Raw genomic sequence first — 20,952 nt, forward strand, 5'->3', positions numbered from 1 at the left:
ATCACAGTGTGAGAACATACACCTGGTACAGTCATCACAATGTGAGAACATGCACCAGATACAGACATCACAGTGTGAGAACATACACCTGGTACCGACATCACAGTTTGAGAACATACACCTTGTACCGACATCACAGTTTGAGAACATGCACCTGGTATCGACATCACAGTCTGAGAACATACACCTGGTACCGACATCAATGTATGAAAACATACACCTGGTACATACATCACAGTATGAGAACATATACCTGGTACAGACATCACAGTATGGGAACATACATCTGGTGCAGACATCACAGTTTGAGAACATACACCTGGTACCGACATCACAGTATGAGAACATACACCTGGTACTGTTATCACAGTATCAGAACATACACCTGGTACAGATATCACAGTTTGAGAACATACACCTGGTACCGACATCACAGTGTGAGAACATGCATCTGGTACAGTCATCACAGTATGAGAACATGTACCTGGTACTGTCATCACAGTATGAGAACATACACCTGGTACTGTTATCACACTATGAAAACATACACCTGGTACAGTCACCACAGTTTAAGATCATACACCTGGTACCGACATCACAATTTGAAAACATACACCTGGTACCGACATCACAGTTGTAGAACATTCACCTGTTACAGTCATCATTGTGTGAGAAGATGCACCTGGTACAGTCATCACAGTCTGAGAACATGCGTCTAGAACAGACATCAGAGTATAAGAACATTCACCTGGCACAGTCATCATAGTGTAAGAACATATACCTAGTACAGTCATCACAGTTTGAGAACATGCACCTGGTACAGACATCACAGTATGAGAACATACACCTGGAACCGAGATCGCACTTAGTGAACATGCACCTGGTACTGTCATCACAGTGTGAGAACATACATCTGGTATCAGCATCACAGTTTGAGAACATACACCTGGTACAGTCATCACAGTCTAAGAACATACACCTGGTACAGACATCACAGTTTGTGAATATGCACCTGGTACCGACATCACAGTATGAGAACATGCACCAGATACAGTCATCACGGTGTGAGAACATACACCTGGTGTTGTCATCACAGTTTGAGATCATACACTGGTACAGTCATCACAATGTGAGAACATGCACCAGATACAGTCATCACAGTGTGAGAACATACACCTGGTACAGTCATCACAATGTGAGAACATGCACCAGATACAGACATCACAGTGTGAGAACATACACCTGGTACCGACATCACAGTTTGAGAACATACACCTTGTACCGACATCACAGTTTGAGAACATGCACCTGGTATCGACATCACAGTCTGAGAACAAACACCTGGTACCGACATCAATGTATGAAAACATATACCTGGTACATACATCACAGTATGGGAACATACATCTGGTGCAGACATCACAGTTTGAGAACATACACCTGGTGCCGGCATCGATGTATGAGAACCTACATCTGGTACAGACATCACAGTTTTAGAACATACACCTGGTACAGACATCACTGTTTGAGAACATACACCTGATACAGACATCGCACTATGAGAACATACACTGGTACAGTCATCACAATGTGAGAACATACACCTGGTACAGTCATCACAGTTTGAGAACATACATCTGGTACAGTCATCACAGTGTGAGAACATATACCTGGTACAGTCATCACATTTGAATACACTTTGTGGAAAAGCCAGCGGTTATCGTTCATGCGGCAACCAATAACACACATTTACTTTTTAAAGCATGAAAAAAGTTAAGATGTAAGACACAGGGTTTCAGCATTTCTTACGTACACATAATACAACATAACAATTATGTTTATTTGAAGTGGCTTTGGCGTTGTCAAGGTAATATGTAGTAGACCATTATCATCGTATTAAACCATGATAGTTTAGTGTTGTGGTGATTTCTAATTGCCTTATCGTCTTTGAGTTTCTTGACATCGAAATTATAAAACATCGGACTTTTTTATTCAGAAGTCCTGTGTACAAATTACCTTTCTTGATCGGACACTGGTCAGCGCAGAATAAATCGGCCACACATGTTTTTGTTTTTGGGTCAAACTTCCGTTGTTCGCCGCAACACGATGGAGTCAACACTACAATCAAGTGATACACGTACGTGTAACAGAAGGTATTGATATTGTGTGAAATATTCAAGATTAAAATGACTTTTTATTAAGATTATAATAGTGTGTTGTGTTTGATATTGTTTTTTAAATAAACGAAATTATGACGTCATGTATTTTACACTTTAAAACAGCAAGTCTTACTATTGAGCGTATTTAATTTGTCTTAGTTTAAAATGATTGTCAGTGTATTATTGCATAAATAATTAAGATTCCCAAGAGTAACATCATTTAGTTTAACTGCTAAATTGAAATAACAACGATTTCATTGTTTGAAAATTCAGGTATTATTTAAGTTTAAATAATATTATTAGATTAAGCATGCATTAACTCGATAATTAAACCAGGTCGAACATCGTCCTATTGTCCTATTGTTAAACCGTGTTAGTTTTACCAAATGAATTTCGTTTCGCAGGGAAGAGGGCATGTCAAAAGGTTATGCCCCTAAGTTACGCTCCCTGAAACGCCATGTCCTTGATGCCCCCTGCAAGCCCCGCACTGGGGCTTTTCCTATCAGATCTACTTAAGTATGTAACAGAAACTGTATGTTGAACACTGAAAACAAGATAATAGCTACCTAGCTGTACAGGAAATGGGGCTCCTTGTGAAAATAATTTAAAATATAGAACACCCTAACACATACGCACACACTGACGGACCAACGGGGGCGCGCAAACACTTACGGACCAACGGGGGCGCGTAAACACTTACAGACCAACGGGGGCGCGCACACACTTACTGACCAACGGGGGCACGCTAACACTTACAGACCAACGGGGGCACGCAAACACTTACAGATCAATGGTGGCGCGCACACACTTACAGAACAACGGGGGCGTGCAAACACTTACAGACCAACGGGTGCGTGCAAACACTTAGAGACCAACGGGGGCGCGCACACACTTACAGACCAACGTGGGCGCGCACACACTTACAGACCAACGGGGGCACGCACACACTTACTGGCCAACGGGGGCGCGCAAACACTTACAGACCAACGGGGGCGCGCAAACACTTACAGACCAACGGGGGTGCGCAAACTTTTACAGACCAACGTGGGCGCGCACACACTTACAGACCAACGGGGGCGCACACACACTTAAAGACCAACGGGGGCGCACAAACACTTACAGACCAACGGGGGCGCGCAAACACTTACAGACCAACGTGGGTGCGCAAACACTTACAGACCAACGGGGGCGCGCAAACACTTACAGACCAACGGGGGCGCGCACACACTTACAGACCAACGGGGGCGCGCACACACTTACAGGCCAACGGGAGCGCGCACACACCATCACACACCAAAACATTTCCTTTTTGAAAATTTCGAACTACTGTTGTTTGTTTACCGTTCCACCATTTACATATCTCTTCCATTGATGAATTCCAAAACGATTGCGAAACCTTAAGTATAGATTAGTGTCTGTTATTATTAACTTGGTGCACCGAGACGACCACATAAAGTTGATTAATACTTGCAAAGACCAAAGAATCACGTCGACCACTAAGTGTTCGTAACAGACACTCGTAGTTTCAGTTTTTTTTTGTTTTACGTACACATATAAAAAAGTTAAAAAAGGAGGTAATAAATGAAAATTATTACATTAAAGCTCTTAATATAATTATTATAATAGTGCAATGATAATTACAAGGACTAGCCCTGTAGCCAAACATTTACGATGACCCTGTTTCAAGGAAGCCTATCCTACCTCCACTACTGCACTCCCAGTATATCTTGCAATTTGAGTCATGAAGGCCAAACTTCTCGCCTTCCTTTCGCCACTCGCAATAATCTGAATAAACGAAAGATGTATTAATGTAACTGGTCATGCAATACAATTGTTCTCGCCCAGTAGGTCTAACTCGAAGTCGACCTCTTAATAACCCTATAACTAAATAAAAGCATATGATCGATAAAAGTTCTTTGATTCCATGAAGGCACAATCATTACTCAACCGTCCTTTGTCACTTCACATTCATTGTTGTGCTTTTTTAAATGCATGTTTCATCCTTTTGGATGTATTAAAGTATTTATTTATCTGTGTAATCGGCAATAAGTTGTGCCGGGATACAATTAACAGAGTCCTTTTGCGCAAAAAGCACATTTCAAACATTATCATTAAAATAACATTTGAAAAATAATTACATTTGAATTGTCCTTTTAGCGCAGTTATTATTATAATAACATTTGAATTGTCCTTTTAGCGCAGTTATTATTATAATAACATTTGAATTGTCCTTTTTTGCGCATTTATTATTATAATAACATTTGAATTGTCCTTTTTTGCGCAGTTATTATTATAATAACATTTGAATTGTCCTTTTTTTGCGCAGTTATTATTATAATAACATTTGGATTGTCCTTTTTGCGCAGTTATTATTATAATAACATTTGAATTGTCCTCTTTTGCGCAGTTATTATTATAATAACAGTTGAATTGTCCTTTTTGCGCAGAAGGATTTATTAAAAATAAAATATTGGTCACGAACGCGTCGATTGACTAGATATGATATTGGAAACGACTTTGCAGGTTTGTCGCATTAGTGAGTAGACAAGTAATGTCATCGGCGACTATGCAGGTTTGTCGCATTAGTGACTAGGCAAGTAGAGTCATCGGCGAGTATGCAGGTTTGTCGCATTAGTGAGAAGGCAAGTAAAGTCATCGGCGACTATGCAGGTTTGTCGCATTAGTGAGTAGGCAAGTAGGCAAGTAGGAAAGTAGGCAAGTAAAGTCATCGGCGACTGTGCAGGTTTGTCATAATAGTGAGTAGGCAAGTAGGTAAGTAAAGTCATTGGCGTCTATGCAGGTTTGTCGCATTAGTGAGTAGGCAAGTAAAGTCATCGGCGACTATGCAGGTTTGTCGCATTAGTGAGTAGGCAAGTAGGCAAGTAGGAAAGTAGGCAAGTAAAGTCATCGGCGACTGTGCAGGTTTGTCGCAATAGTGAGTAGGCAAGTAGGCAAGTAAAGTCATCGGCGGCTATGCAGGTTTGTCGCATTGGTGAGTAGTCAAGTAGGCAAGTAGGCAAGTAAAGTCATCGGCGAATTATATGTTCGTTTGTCTTTTCATGAAAACAATTAACTAAAGAAACAAAACGACAAAAGTGTAACAGCAGCGATAAGTCTACAAAGGGCTTAATGCTATAAGATTGCAACGGAACCATTCGCAGTAACCTTATCAGCATTATAAATTAGCCCATCAGCATTACAAGTTCTAATCAAAAGGCGTAACTGTTACGCATGGTAATATTTATGACTATGTTCATAACCTTCAACATTTTTATATTGTTTGTTAGTTAGCCCAGCATTACATAAACGTATTTTGACCTTAGATATGTTCGGTACGCCTAGATCGAATTACTTGGATGACATCAATTACCCCAGGGAGATGTCAGGATGGAACCATTTACCCACATTGTAATGACGTAACAACTTACTGATGCTGCAGTTGACGTTTTTTTGCGAGTCACATAAAATTGTCCTCTCAACCTGGAGACCCGCCCAAAAGGTGCCGTAGGCGCAATGCATGACAGTGGCAGTATACTGGTTGCCCGGGGCCACCTCTTCGCACATGATGAAGCGCCGGCAGTCAGTTTCGTCTGCTAGGTAGCACAGCTCCGTACGGCATTTTTTTCGGCACACTAGGAATGTTTTAAGGAGGTTTTAGAGCGTCTGCATTGGACGGATGGTAAAGACATAAAATGCATACGATTAACATCCAATAACGTTAATAAAAATGATTGTTAAACATTCAAATAAATGGACAGCATACTGACGGTACTATCAACGTTTATTTTATTCAGGACAGGTAGTAGACCAGCTTTGACTCATTATTCTTAAAATATCATGTATCAGTTTGGAAAACGGGGAATGTGATCCGATGTGTGTTGGATTTATCTGCCGTTATTTCATTCAAAATAAGGAGAAACGCAACTTCTTTTTATGACGTCAAGTCAGCGCAGCCTACAAGGCGCGCGCGATTCCCCTTGCAGATTTCTTTGATTATGTTTTGACTATTTTTGTCTATTGTTAATATGTAAAATAAATGCTTTACAATTCCAGCACTGTCATACTCACGCCTGGTAAAAGCAGTGTCTGCAACTGAAAAATAGTGCCCTGTGAGTGACAGTGGAGAAATAATTTCAGTGAAATTAACATGTATGCCTTCCTCTAATAAACTCAAATTAAATAAACTAAAATTAGATCGCAGAATTTCATATTCAAAAAGTTCAAAAATCCATGTTTTATGCATTTTACTTGAACCGCTAGTAACGGTTTAAACCATAAAACATTAATTTTCGAACGGAAATATGGAAATCTGCGCTCTGATCATTGTCAGCAATCTTTTATCATTGGTTTTCAGATATTTACGCAAAAAATTCCTCTTTCCAAGACAAAAAATAAAAAAAATGTAAAAACGGTAAATCTGTTAATATGTTCTCGTTAAAGACAGTTATTTGGTTATAATAATCCAATGTCGAAAAACATAAACCGACAAAACACACTTGTAAAGATCAATGTTATTTAAGTGATTGTCATAAATCTTGTATATTTCGAACCACGATGCAACAGTACAGCGATCGAGATTATAAATCATTACCTTTTACTTCAAAGAATCATTAAACAGTTGTCAGTGAGTTTAACCAATGGCAACAGACTACACACGTATCCACAGGATCGGATTAAGAAAACCCATTCACAACGTGTGTAAAGGGTAAAATGCTGATAATTTCAAAATGCATTTCGACTGCCTTTTCCTAAGAGTTACAATTACCTACAAATCATTTTTGATGACGACGTAATATTTAAAATCATCTCAAATTAAGAGTGAGGGATATGATACGTGTGTAGTCTGTGTGACATGTGAGATGATATTCCATTTCTTGAAAAAGTAAATTTCAGAAATCTGACCTAATTCATACAGAGCATTTAATTCAGCACATAAAAATCCTCAAAGTATATCAGTGTGTGTTACCACGTGATAAATTACGTCATATATGCAACATCGAAATGCAAGCATTTTCTTAAAATGAAGACTTAAATCAAAGATAATGTTTCATTTACAACACCATTTTAAATTAAACAAAGGGCAGTCTATGCCGCTTAAAGAGCCCCACATGTGTTTTATTACCGAAAAATGATGAGGTCATTCGTTTTATCAAACACTTCGACAAACCTGTTTCCAAAATCATGTTGTGACAGTGCTCCGTCAGACGGCCGTATTGTGAAAAGGTTTGTCGAAGTGTTTTAAGAAGTTTGAGAACATACACATGGTACTGTCATCACAGTTTGAGAACATGCACCTGGTACAGTCATCACAGTATGAGAACATGCACCTGGTACCGACATCACAGTTTGAGAACATACACCTGGTACAGTCATCACAGTATGAGAACATACACCTGTTACAGTCATCACAGTATGAGAACATGCACCTGATAATGTCACCATAGTATGAGAACATACACCTGGTACCGACATCACAGTTTGAGAACATACACCTGGTACAGACATCACAGTGTGAGAACATACACCTGGTACAGTCATCACAGTATGAGAACATGCACCTGGTACCGACATCACAGTTTGAAAACATACACCTGGTACCGACGTCACAGTTTGAGAACATATACCTGGTACAGTCATCACAGTTTGAGAACATACATCTGGTACCGACATCACAGTTTGAGAACATACACCTGGTACAGTCATCACAGTATGAGAACATACACCTGGTACAGCCATCACAGTATGAGAACATGCACCTGATACTGTCACCACTGTATGAGAACATACACCTGGTATCGACATCACAGTTTGAGAACATATACCTGGTACAGTCATCGCACTATGAGAACATACACCTGATACGGACATCACAGTTTGAGAACATACACCTGGTACAGTCATCACAGTATGAGAACATGCACCTGGTACCGACATCACAGTTTGAGAACATAGACCTGGTACCGACATCACAGTATGAGAACATGCACCTGGTACCGACATCACAGTTTGAGAACATAGACCTGGTACCGACATCACAGTTTGAGAACATATACCTGGTACAGCCATCACAGTTTGAGAACATACACCTGGTACCGACATCACAGTTTGAGAACATACACCTGGTACTGTTATCACAGTATCAGAACATACACCTGGTACAGCCATCACAGTATGAGAACATGCACCTGATACTGTCACCACTGTATGAGAACATACACCTGGTATCGACATCACAGTTTGAGAACATATACCTGGTACAGTCATCGCACTATGAGAACATACACCTGATACGGACATCACAGTTTGAGAACATACACCTGGTACAGTCATCACAGTATGAGAACATACACCTGGTACCGACATCACAGTTTGAGAACATAGACCTGGTACCGACATCACAGTATGAGAACATACACCTGGTACCGACATCACAGTTTGAGAACATACACCTGGTACCGACATCACAGTTTGAGAACATACACCTGGTACAGCCATCACAGTTTGAGAACATACACCTGGTACCGACATCACAGTTTGAGAACATACACCTGGTACCGACATCACAGTATGAGAACATACACCTGGTACTGTTATCACAGTATCAGAACATACACCTGGTACAGACATCACAGTTTGAGAACATACACCTGGTACCGACCTCACAGTGTGAGAACATGCATCTGGTACAGTCATCACAGTATGAGAACATGTACCTGGTACTGTCATCACAGTATGAGAACATACACCTGGTACTGTTATCACACTATGAGAACATACACCTGGTTCAGTCATCACAGTTTAAGAACATACACCTGGTACCGACATCACAATTTGAGAACATAAACCTGGTACCGACATCACAATTTTAGAACATTCACCTGTTACAGTCATCATAGTGTGAGAACATGCACCTGGTACAGTCATCACAGTCTGAGAACATGCGTTTAGTACAAACATCACAGTATAAGATCATTCACCTGGTACAGTCATCATAGTGTGAGAACATATACCTGGTACAGTCATCACAGTTTGAGAACATGCACCTGGTACAGACATCACAGTATGAGAACATACACCTGGAACCGAGATCGCACTATGTGAACATGCACCTGGTACTGTCATCACAGTGTGAGAACATACATCTGGTATCGACATCACAGTTTGAGAACATACACCTGTTACAGTCATCACAGTTTAAGAACATACACCTGGTACAGACCTCACAGTTTGTGAATATGCACCTGGTACCGACATCACAGTATGAGAACATGCACCAGATACAGTCATCACAGTGTGAGAACATACACTTGGTGCTGTCATCACAGTTTGAGAACATACACTGGTACAGTCATCACAATGTGACAACATGCACCAGATACAGTCATCACAGTGTGAGAACATACACCTGGTACTGTCATCACAGTTTGAGAACATACACCTGGTACAGTCATCACTATGTGAGAACATGCACCAGATACATACATCACAGTGTGAGAACATACACCTGGTACCGACATCACAGTTTGAGAACATACACCTGGTATCGACATCACAGTTTGAGAACATACACCTGGTACAGTCATCACAATGTGAGAACATGCACCAGATACAGACATCACAGTGTGAGAACATACACGTGCTACAGACATCACAGTTTGAGAACATACACCTAGTACCGACATCACAGTTTGAGAAAATACACCTGGTACAGTCATCACAATGTGAGAACATTCACCAGATACACACATCACAGTGTGTACATACACTTGGTACCGACATCACAGTGTGAGAACATACACCTGGTACAGTCATCACAGTTTGAGAACATACACCTGGTACCGACATCACTGTTTGAGAACATACACCTGGTATCGACATCACAGTCTGAGAACAGACACCTGGTACCGACATCAATGTATGAAAACATACACCTGGTGCATACATCACAGTATGAGAACATACACCTGGTACTGACATCACAGTATGAGAACATACATCTGGTACAGACATCACAGTTTGAGAACATACACCTGTTGCCGGCATCAATGTATGAGAACATACATCTGGTATAGACATCACAGTTTGAGAACATACACCTGGTACAGACATCACTGTTTGAGAACATACACCTGATACAGACATCGCACTATGAGAACATACACTGGTACAGTCATCACAATGTGAGACTATACACCTGGTACAGTCATCACAGTTTGAGAACATACACCTGGTACAGACATCACAGTGTGAGAGCATACACCTGGTACCGACATCACAGTATGAGAACATACACCTGATACAGTCATCACAGTGTGAGAACATATACCTGGTACAGTCATCACATTTGAATACACTTTGTGGAAAAGCCAGCGGTTATCGTTCATGCGGCAACCAATAACACACATTTAATTTTTAAAGCATGAAAAAAGGTAAGATGTAAGACACAGGGTTTCATCATTTCTTACGTACACATAATACAACATAACAATTATGTTTATTTGAAGTGGCTTTGGCGTTGTCAAGGTAATATGTAGTAGACCATTATCATCGTATTAAACCATGATAGTTTAGTGTTGAGGTGATTTCTAGTTGCCTTATCGTCTTTGAGTTTCGTGACATCGAAATTATAAAACATCGGACTTTTTTATTCAGAAGTCCTGTGTACAAATTACCTTTCTTGATCGGACACTGGTCAGCGCAGGTTAAATCGGCCACACATGCTTTTGCTTTTGGGTCAAACTTCCGTTGTTCGCCGCAACACGATGGAGTCAACACTACAATCAAGTGATACACGTACGTGTAACAGAAGATATTGATATTGTGTGAAAAATTCAAGATTAAAATGACTTTTTATTAAGATTATAATAGTGTGTTGTGTTTGATATTGTTTTTTAAATAAACGAAATTATGACGTCATGTATTTTACACTTTAAAACAGCAAGTCTTACTACTGAGCGTATTTAATTTGTCTTAGTTTAAAATGATTGTCAGTGTATTATGGCATAAATAATTAAGATTCCCAAGAGTAAAATCATTTAGTTTAACTGCTAAATTGAAATAACAACGATTTCATTGTTTGAAAATTCAGGTATTATTTAAGTTTAAATAATATTATTAGATTAAGCATGCATTAACTCGATAATCAAACCAGGTCGAACATCGTCCTATTGTCCTATCGTTAAACCGTGTTAGTTTTACCAAATAAATTTCGTTTCGAGGGGAAGAGGGCATGTCAAAAGGTTATGCCCCTAAGTTACGCTCCCTGAAACGCCATGTCCTTGATGCCCCCTGCAAGCTCCGCACTGGGGCTTTTCCTATCAGATCTACTTAAGTATGTAACAGAAACTGTATGTTGAACACTTAAAACAAGATAATAGCTACCTAGCTGTACAGGAAATGGGGCTCCTTGTGAAAATAATTTAAAATATAGAACACCCTAACACATACGCACACACTGACGGACCAACGGGGGCGCGCAAACACTTACGGACCAACGGGGGCGCGTAAACACTTACAGACCAACGGGGGCGCGCACACACTTACTGACCAACGGGGGCACGCAAACACTTACAGACCAACGGGGGCACGCAAACACTTACAGATCAATGGTGGCGTGCACACACTTACAGACCAACGGGGGCGTGCAAACACTTACAGACCAACGGGTGCGTGCAAACACTTGGAGACCAACGGGGGCGCTCACACACTTACAGACCAACGTGGGCGCGCACACACTTACAGACCAACGGGGGCGCGCACACACTTACTGGCCAACGGGGGCGCGCAAACACTTACAGACCACCGGGGGCGCGCAAACACTTACAGACCAACGAGGGTGCGCAAACACTTACAGATCAACGGGGGCGCGCACACACTTACAGACCAACGGGGGCGCGCACACACTTAAAGACCAACGGGGGCGCGCAAACACTTACAGACCAACGGGGGCACGCACACACTTACAGATCAATGGTGGCGCGCACACACTTACAGACCAACGGGGGCGTGCAAACACTTACAGACCAACGGGTGCGTGCAAACACTTAGAGACCAACGGGGGCGCTCACACACTTACAGACCAACGTGGGTGCGCACACACTTACAGACCAACGGGGGCGCGCACACACTTACTGGCCAACGGGGGCGCGCAAACACTTACAGACCACCGGGGGCGCGCAAACACTTACAGACCAACGAGGGTGCGCAAACACTTACAGATCAACGGGGGCACGCACACACTTACAGACCAACGGGGGCGCGCACACACTTACAGACCAACGGGGGCGCGCAAACACTTACAGACCAACGGGGGCGCGCAAACACTTACAGACCAACGGGGGTGCGCAAACACTTACAGACCAACGGGGGCGCGCACACACTTACAGACCAACGGGGGCGCGCACACACTTACAGACCAACGGGGGCGCGCACACACTTACAGGCCAACGGGAGCGCGCACACACCATCACACACCAAAACATTTCCTTTTTGAAAATTCCGAACTACTGTTGTTTGTTTACCGTTCCACCATGTACATATCTCTTCCATTGATGAATTCCAAAACGATTGCGAAACCTTAAGTATAGATTAGTGTCTGTTATTATTAACTTGGTGCACCGAGACGACCACATAAAGTTGATTAATACTAGCAAAGACCAAAGAATCACGTCGACCACTAAGTGTTCGTAACAGACACTCGTAGTTTCAGTTTTTTTGTTTTACGTACACATATAAAAAAGTTAAAAAAGGAGGTAATAAATGACAATTATTACATTAAAGCTCTTAATATAATTATTATAATAGTGCAATGATAATTACAAGGACTAGCCCTGTAGCCAAACATTTACGATGACCCTGTTTCAAGGAAGCCTATCCTACCTCCACTACTGCACTCCCAGTATATCTTGCAATTTGAGTCCTGAAGGTCAAACTTCTCGCCTTCCTTTCGCCACTCGCAATAATCTGAATAAACGAAAGATGTATTAATGTAACTGGTCATGCAATACAATTGTTCTCGCCCAGTAGGTCTAACTCGAAGTCGACCTCTTAATAACCCTATAACTAAATAAAAGCATATGATCGATAAAAGTTCTTTGATTCCATGAAGGCACAATCATTACTCAACCGTCCTTTGTCACTTCACATTCATTGTTGTGCTTTTTTAAATGCATGTTTCATCCTTTTGGATGTATTAAAGTATTTATTTATCTGTGTAATCGGCAATAAGTTGTGCCGGGATACAATTAACAGAGTCCTTCTGCGCAAAAAGCACATTTCAAACATTATCATTAAAATAACATTTGAAAAATAATTACATTTGAATTGTCCTTTTAGCGCAGTTATTATTATAATAACATTTGAATTGTCCTTTTAGCGCAGTTATTATTATAATAACATTTGAATTGTCCTTTTTTGCGCAGTTATTATTATAATAACATTTGAATTGTCCTTTTTTGCGCAGTTATTATTATAATAACATTTGAATTGTCCTTTTAGCGCAGTTATTATTATAATAACATTTGAATTGTCCTTTTTTGCGCAGTTATTATTATAATAACATTTGAATTGTCCTTTTTTGCGCAGTTATTATTATAATAACATTTGAATTGTCCTTTTTTGCGCAGTTATTATTATAATAACATTTGGATTGTCCTTTTTGCGCAGTTATTATTATAATAACATTTGAATTGTCCTTTTTTGCGCAGTTATTATTTTAATAATAGTTGAATTGTCCTTTTTTGCGCAGAAGGATATATTAAAAATAAAATATTGGTCACGAACGCGTCGATTGACTAGATATGATATTGGAAACGACTTTGCAGGTTTGTCGCATTAGTGAGTAGGCAAGTAATGTCATCGGCGACTATGCAGGTTTGTCGCATTAGTGACTAGGCAAGTAGAGTCATCGGCGAGTATGCAGGTTTGTCGCATTAGTGAGAAGGCAAGTAAAGTCATCGGCGACTATGCAGGTCTGTCGCATTAATGAGTAGGCAAGTAGGCAAGTAGGAAAGTAGGCAAGTAAAGTCATCGGCGACTGTGCAGGTTTGTCGCAATAGTGAGTAGGCAAGTAGGCAAGTAAAGTCATTGGCGTCTATGCAGGTTTGTCGCATTAGTGAGTAGGCAAGTAAAGTCATCGGCGACTATGCAGGTGTGTCGCATTAGTGAGTAGGCAAGTAGGCAAGTAGGAAAGTAGGCAAGCAAAGTCATCGGCGACTGTGCAGGTTTGTCGCAATAGTGAGTAGGCAAGTAAGCAAGTAAAGTCATCGGCGACTATGCAGGTTTGTCGCATTGGTGAGTAGTCAAGTAGGCAAGTAGGCAAGTAAAGTCATCGGCGAATTATATGTTCGTTTGTCTTTTCATGAAAACAATTAACTAAAGAAACAAAACGACAAAAGTGTAACAGCAGCGATAAGTCTACAAAGGGCTTAATGCTATAAGATTGCAACGGAACCATTCGCAGTAACCTTATCAGCATTATAAATTAGCCCATCAGCATTACAAGTTCTAATCAAAAGGCGTAACTGTTACGCATGGTAATATTTATGACTATGTTCATAACCTCAACATTTTTATATTGTTTGTTAGTTAGCCCAGCATTACATAAACGTATTTTGACCTTAGATATGTTCGGTACGCCTAGATCGAATTACTTGGATGACATCAATTACCCCAGGGAGATGTCGGGATGGAACCATTTACCCACATTGTAATGACGTAACAACTTACTGATGCTGCAGTTGACGTTTTTTTGCGAGTCACATAAAATTGTCCTCTCAACCTGGAGACCCGCCCAAAAGGTGCCGTAGGCGCAATGCATGACAGTGGCAGTATACTGGTTGCCCGGGGCCACCTCTTCGCACATGATGAAGCGCCGGCAGTCAGTTTCGTCTGCTAGGTAGCACAGCTCCGTACGGCATTTGTTTCGGCACACTAGGAATGTTTTAAGGAGGTTTTAGAGCGTCTGCATTGGACGGATGGTAAAGACATAAAATGCATACGATTAACGTCCAATAACGTTAATAAAAATGATTGTTAAACATTCAAATAAATGGACAGCATACTGACGGTACTATCAACGTTTATTTTATTCAGGACAGGTAGTAGACCAGCTTTGACTCATTATTCTTAAAATATCAAGTATCAGTTTGGAAAACGGGGAATGTGATCCGATGTGTGTTGGATTTATCTGCCGTTATTTCATTCAAAATAAGGAGAAACGCAACTTCTTTTTATGACGTCAAGTCAGCGCAGCCTACAAGGCGCGCGCGATTCCCCTTGCAGATTTCTTTGATTATGTTTTGACTATTTTTGTCTATTGTTAATATGTAAAATAAATGCTTTACAATTCCAGCACTGTCATACTCACGCCTGGTAAAAGCAGTGTCTGCAACTGAAAAATAGTGCCCTGTGAGTGACAGTGGAGAAATAATTTCAGTGAAATTAACATGTATGCCTTATACTATTAAACTCAAGACATACTTATGCTTTGCATCAAGTTCTATTCACCGCGAGTGCTCATATTTAAGTGATTTCTTGATATCTGTCAAACTATGTATTGTATTTCAATTATCACTCGAAGGTTATTAATTTCATTTATAAATATTTTAAGTCAAAATACATCAATCTTAGAATACTTATCCGAACCTGGTGCTGCTTTCTCTGGGTGAAAAAAATATCAAAAGTCTTTAACAACATTTTATTTTTTGTCTTGGAACGAACCAATTTTTGCGTAAATCCATGGAAACCAGTGATATAAGACTGCTGACAAAATTTAGATCGCAGAATTTCATATTTAAGTTAAAAAATTCATGTTTTATGCATTTTACTTGAACCGTTAGTAACGGTTTAAACAATAAAACATTAATTTTCGAACGGAAATATGCAAATCTGCGCTCTGATCTTTTGTCAGCAATCTTTTATCATTGGATTTTAGATATTTACGCAAAAAAAAATCCTCTTTCCAAGACAAAAAAAATGTAAAAACGGTAAATCTGTGAGAGTGCAGCTTTAATCATTGCTTTAAAATATGTAACCATGTTCTCGTTAATGACAATTATAATAATCCAATGTCGAAAAACATATACCGACAAAACACACTTCTAAAGATCAATGTTTTTAAGTGATTGTCATAAATCTTGTATATTTCGAACCACGATGCAACAGTACAGCGATCGAGATTATAAATCATTATCTTTTACTTCAAAGAATCATTAAACAGTTGTCAGTGAGTTTAACCAATGGCAACAGACTACACACGTATCCACAGGATCGGATTAAGAAGACCCATTCACAACGTGTGTAAAGGGTAAAATGCTGATAAATTCAAAATGCATTTCGACTGCCTTTTCCTAAGAGATACAATTACCTACAAATCATTTTTGATGACGACGTAATATTTAAAATCATCTCAAATTAAGAGTGAGGGAATATGATACGTGTGCAGTCTGTGTGACATGTGAGATGATATTCCATTTCTTGAAAAAGTAAATTTCAGAAATCTGACCTAATTCATACAGAGCATTTAATTCAGCACATAAAAATCCTCAAAGTATATCAGTGTATGTATACCACGTGATAAATTACGTCATATATGCTACATCGGAAGGCAAGTATTTGCTTAAAATGAAGACTTAAATCAAAGATAATTTTTCATTTACAACACCATTTTAAATAAAAACAAAGGGCAGTCTATGCCGCTTAAAGAGCCCCACATGTGTTTTATTACCGAAAATTGATGAGGTCATTCGTTATATCAAACACTTCGACAAACCTGTTTCCAAAATAATGTTGTGACAGTGCTCCGTCAGACGGCCGTATTGTGAAAAGGTTTGTCGAAGTGTTTTAAGAAACTAAACTCTCAATCAAATTTTGGTAAAAGACCGAAGGTGGGGCTCCATAAGCGGCGTAGACTGTGCTATATTTCATTTTAAATGGTTAAGAAATAGTGAAGTTTTCTTGGTTTAAAGTCTTATTTCAAATCAAACTATTGCCTTCCGACGTAGAATTTATGAAGCAATTTATCACGTGGTATACACACACTGAATGGTTAAAGCGTCAGGCCGTCTGAAATCACTCTGACATCCGGTGAAATTCACAGAAATAAATTGGACAAAAATAACTTTCATTTGTCATTATAAGTAATAGTAAGATGACATGAAGTAAATTATTAATGAAAAAGAGAGGACGGAGTGAGCGTAGCGATCGAGCCCTTCTTAATCATTAATGTATAACTCCAAGTCAACTTACTGACAAATACTACTACCTCATTCACTGATAGATTGTCAACGCAAAACCTAACGCTTCGAGTGTTTATCAGATGAGTCCCTGTAGGCGGACCTTTAAACATCGAATGTTTAATTTTTTAATGACCAGACCATCTAGTCTAGTTTTAATTGCCCATGTGCAATATAATTGCCTAAAATTGTTGGTTCTGTTCTAAACTTGTCTAATACAGCCTAATGGTCAGGGTAACACCTGTTTAGTCAAAAATTGTACTGCTGTGCATGGTTGTGATTTTCCTTTTAACAACCTGCACTGACTCAGGAATTACTCAACAACTATTCAACCAAAAATAATCTCTATTACATGTCAAACATTCGAACCAGTCGGATTCAGGTCATCCCGCTGGTTTACCACGGCAGAGTATATTTTTTAAAAAACTATGTCTTGTTTCTACTCACCGTCCTGGCCCTGGAGCCCTTGCACACCCAACAACACAAAAACACACACAAGCATCAACATCATGGTTCTGAAAGATAATATATGCTGTAGTGTAAGAGTGTGTTCCTCGAAACAGTTTATAAACAACTTGGTTTAAGGATATCGGTTGGAACAATAATATCCTTCAAGAAAATCAATACACAATAATTATGCTTTTGTACAAGGGTCATTTGACTACAGAGAACGTCTCCGATTAAACTAATACATTTATTTTTCGATGTTTCAATCAATTACCAGCTAATATTCATCTTTAAAGAACTTGAAATGAAGTTTCATACAAAACAACTAACAAAAATAATATTCAATATTCAGGATTCTGGTCTTATTACTCACATATGTTTAATGTTTAAACTCTAGACGTCATAAATTACCGCTTTGCCCTATCAACGGTACCCTTTACTTATATATAAATTATGATATGTGTTGTACCTTGATATTTAACAAGTGTCAATTGCATGATTCAAATATATATATACTTTCACCTGACTTAAAAAAACAAACAAACTTTGAGTGATATGAAATGGAGAAAAAAGCCCCTAAATACATGGTAAAACCACAGTAAAGCCATGGTAAAACCACAGCAAATGCGTTAAAACGTTTCAAAGATTGAACGATCACGCAAGAAATACATGCTGTTGAAACTCTTAATATGTGCAAAGGTTTTTTTATATCAGATGATTTCTAGCAAATAAGATTAGTTAAAAAACAAAAATGATGATGTTGTGTTATTATCGTTTTTCAATGCGTTTAATGTTTCAAGCTTATTCCCTTGATGGTGAAAGATTGGCTGTTGAAATTGAAATAACCATATGGTATGAAGTATGATAGCAAATAACAAAGAACAACCATTTGTATGCAATCAATCTCAATGAATGCATAAGACGTTATAGTAATTGTGATCAATTATAAAGTTGTTTATCGATTTTTTTATATTTTAATTATATCGTGAATGTCATATTGCCAATTATGATTTTATGACGTAAATAGCAATGAAATACTGTATAAAGCTAGAGTGTGAAGTATTTTTAAACTCAGGCAGTCTTGCATGGTAACGGTTTGTGTTTTCCCAGGCGCTTAGTTTTAGCATTCCATGAAACTCTTAAAATACATTGCGGAAACCATTCTGTCTTTAAAATTGATAAAAATTGCATGAACTGAATTCCAGAGTTTTATGCGAAACTTTGCATCAAGGATATGTACATGCCCTTTAGAAATGAATGTAAAAACAGTATGTTTCAAAGTGGCGTATCATCAACCATTTCAACGGTTGTTCTTATTATTTCTACTTATTTAAGAGTATAATACACAAACAATGTAATTATAAGTTGTGAAATGCTAGGATGTGTAACAGGTACATGTCTAGAGTTATCAATTTGGTTGTTCGCAACCGACGCCACAGACTTACAGTTAAAGCGCTTCTTATTACCAGCTCAGTTTTGAAAAACACATATTTTAGCATTGTGTACGAGATGATAGTATTTGGAACGTCTAGTAAAATACGCATCAGGTCTTTCATTTTGTTTTTGACAATGAATTTAAAAAACATTTATTTTAATAGACATGAAATAATTTTCATATTAGATATTAAATAGTTCTGATAAATACCCATTGCGTCATATTTAGACACAACTCTATCGAATGGACATGTCTTCATCTCTTGCATATTACAAAATCAGTTAATACTTTATAGTGTTTTGTTTGCATGATGTTAGTTTAAGGAAAATATTCGAATCGTTTTGTTAAACTTTATATTTTTGATAATCTTTATTTCAACAGCTATTATTTCGCGCGTGAATCAAAGAATGTATTTATTTTTTTAAATATTTTCAAGTTTTCAAGTTAAAGCTGTTAGATTATAGAGACATGTCGATTACCTGTTGGGATGCGATATCCAAACCTACCAAATCCTCAACTGCAACCGAACTGAATTCTGCCTCAAATCAAGTATGTCTAGTGCAGAAAAAAATGCGATTTGATATGAGAATTTACATGAATATGCTTTAAATCACGTGAAAAGTACATTTTCAAAACCACAATAACCGAAGGTAATCATGAACACCAAAGGCGTTTCACCAAATCCGTTGATGTAATTAGACAAACTTTGCAATATGTATTGCAAAATTATCCTGAAAACAGTATTAAAGGTTAAATTACCGGTGTCAGTCATGCTTATTATGCATATTTTAAATTCATTTAATCATCATTTAAGACAGCGAAAGCAGTTTTCTTAGTTTTTGATAATTACTGCCAAGTCCGCATGATAACAACATTCCTTCAACGCACTATTTAGCATATGCTTTGATAAAAACTGTATGGCAAAAACACATAATTTTACCTCATGTAGAGAACGTTATGTTTTAACGGGTATGTGTTAGATGAAATTTCGCTTCTCGTATGAATAACCAAACACCTTGCAACCAGAGTCACGGAGACAATCAAGTTGTATATGTATGTGCGACATATAACAGGTTGTAGGCCACTTTTGTGTGAGAGCACTAAGCGCAGTGTAACTTTTCCTTCCAATCTTTAAAAATAAGGGTAACTCTGATGATCAAGAAAGGGATAACAATGTCAAGTTGTTTGGGGAAATTGTTGACTTCAGTCATAAATGAAATATTGATGGCTTCTAAGAAGATCCAAACTTACTGATCGAGGAACAAGCAGATGTTCGTGCAAAGTCTGGTGTTGTTGGTCATATTTTCGCTCTCGCAATGCTGGAAGACTTTTACCTATCAAAAAACAATCGAATGTATTTTTCTTTTATTGACTACCGTATTAATGTGAGGGTTTTAGATGGGTAGATGATGTAATATAGTATTTGATGGGGGTGATAATGTGATATTGTTTTGGATGGGTAGATGATGTGATATGGTATTGGTTTGGTAGATGATGTGATATGGTATTGGTTTAGTAGATAATGTGATATAGTATTGTTTGGGTAGATAATGTGATATGGTATTGGATGGGTAGATAATGTGATATAGTATTGGATGGGTAGATGATATAGCATGGAACTGGTTTAGTAGATGGTGTGATATGGTATTTGATGGGTAGATAGTATGAAATATAGTAT

At 38.7% G+C, this 20,952-nt stretch overlaps 1 protein-coding gene across 7 annotated transcripts in view; it reads right to left on the reverse strand.

Annotated features, from left to right (window-relative positions):
- LOC128240793 (uncharacterized) overlaps window positions 1-19,953 on the reverse strand; it is a 36,724-nt gene extending 16,771 nt beyond the window's left edge. Inside the window, exons 1-12 of one of the 7 annotated variants that reach the window (XM_052957877.1) lie at window positions 19,754-19,953; window positions 17,840-17,907; window positions 15,526-15,543; window positions 14,886-15,089; window positions 13,038-13,121; window positions 10,832-10,933; window positions 6,228-6,251; window positions 5,588-5,791; window positions 3,861-3,944; window positions 2,017-2,118; window positions 1,375-1,473; window positions 650-715 (exon numbers count right to left, since the gene is read on the reverse strand). In XM_052957877.1, coding sequence (XP_052813837.1) covers window positions 650-715; window positions 1,375-1,473; window positions 2,017-2,118; window positions 3,861-3,944; window positions 5,588-5,791; window positions 6,228-6,251; window positions 10,832-10,933; window positions 13,038-13,121; window positions 14,886-15,089; window positions 15,526-15,543; window positions 17,840-17,903 — 1,051 coding nt within the window. In that variant the 5' untranslated portion in view covers window positions 17,904-17,907; window positions 19,754-19,953. Of the gene's footprint in view, window positions 1-649; window positions 716-1,374; window positions 1,474-2,016; window positions 2,119-3,860; window positions 3,945-5,587; window positions 5,792-6,227; window positions 6,252-10,831; window positions 10,934-13,037; window positions 13,122-14,885; window positions 15,090-15,525; window positions 15,550-17,839; window positions 17,908-18,212; window positions 18,287-19,753 lie in introns of those variants that run through there. The other 6 variants (XM_052957712.1, XM_052957793.1, XM_052957940.1 and 3 more) reach the window with 6 other exon arrangements.
- Between the last annotated feature and the right edge of the window lie 999 nt (window positions 19,954-20,952).

The sequence above is a fragment of the Mya arenaria genome, chromosome 1 (genome assembly GCF_026914265.1).
Source record: "Mya arenaria isolate MELC-2E11 chromosome 1, ASM2691426v1".
NCBI classification, from domain to species: Eukaryota; Metazoa; Mollusca; class Bivalvia; order Myida; family Myidae; genus Mya; species Mya arenaria.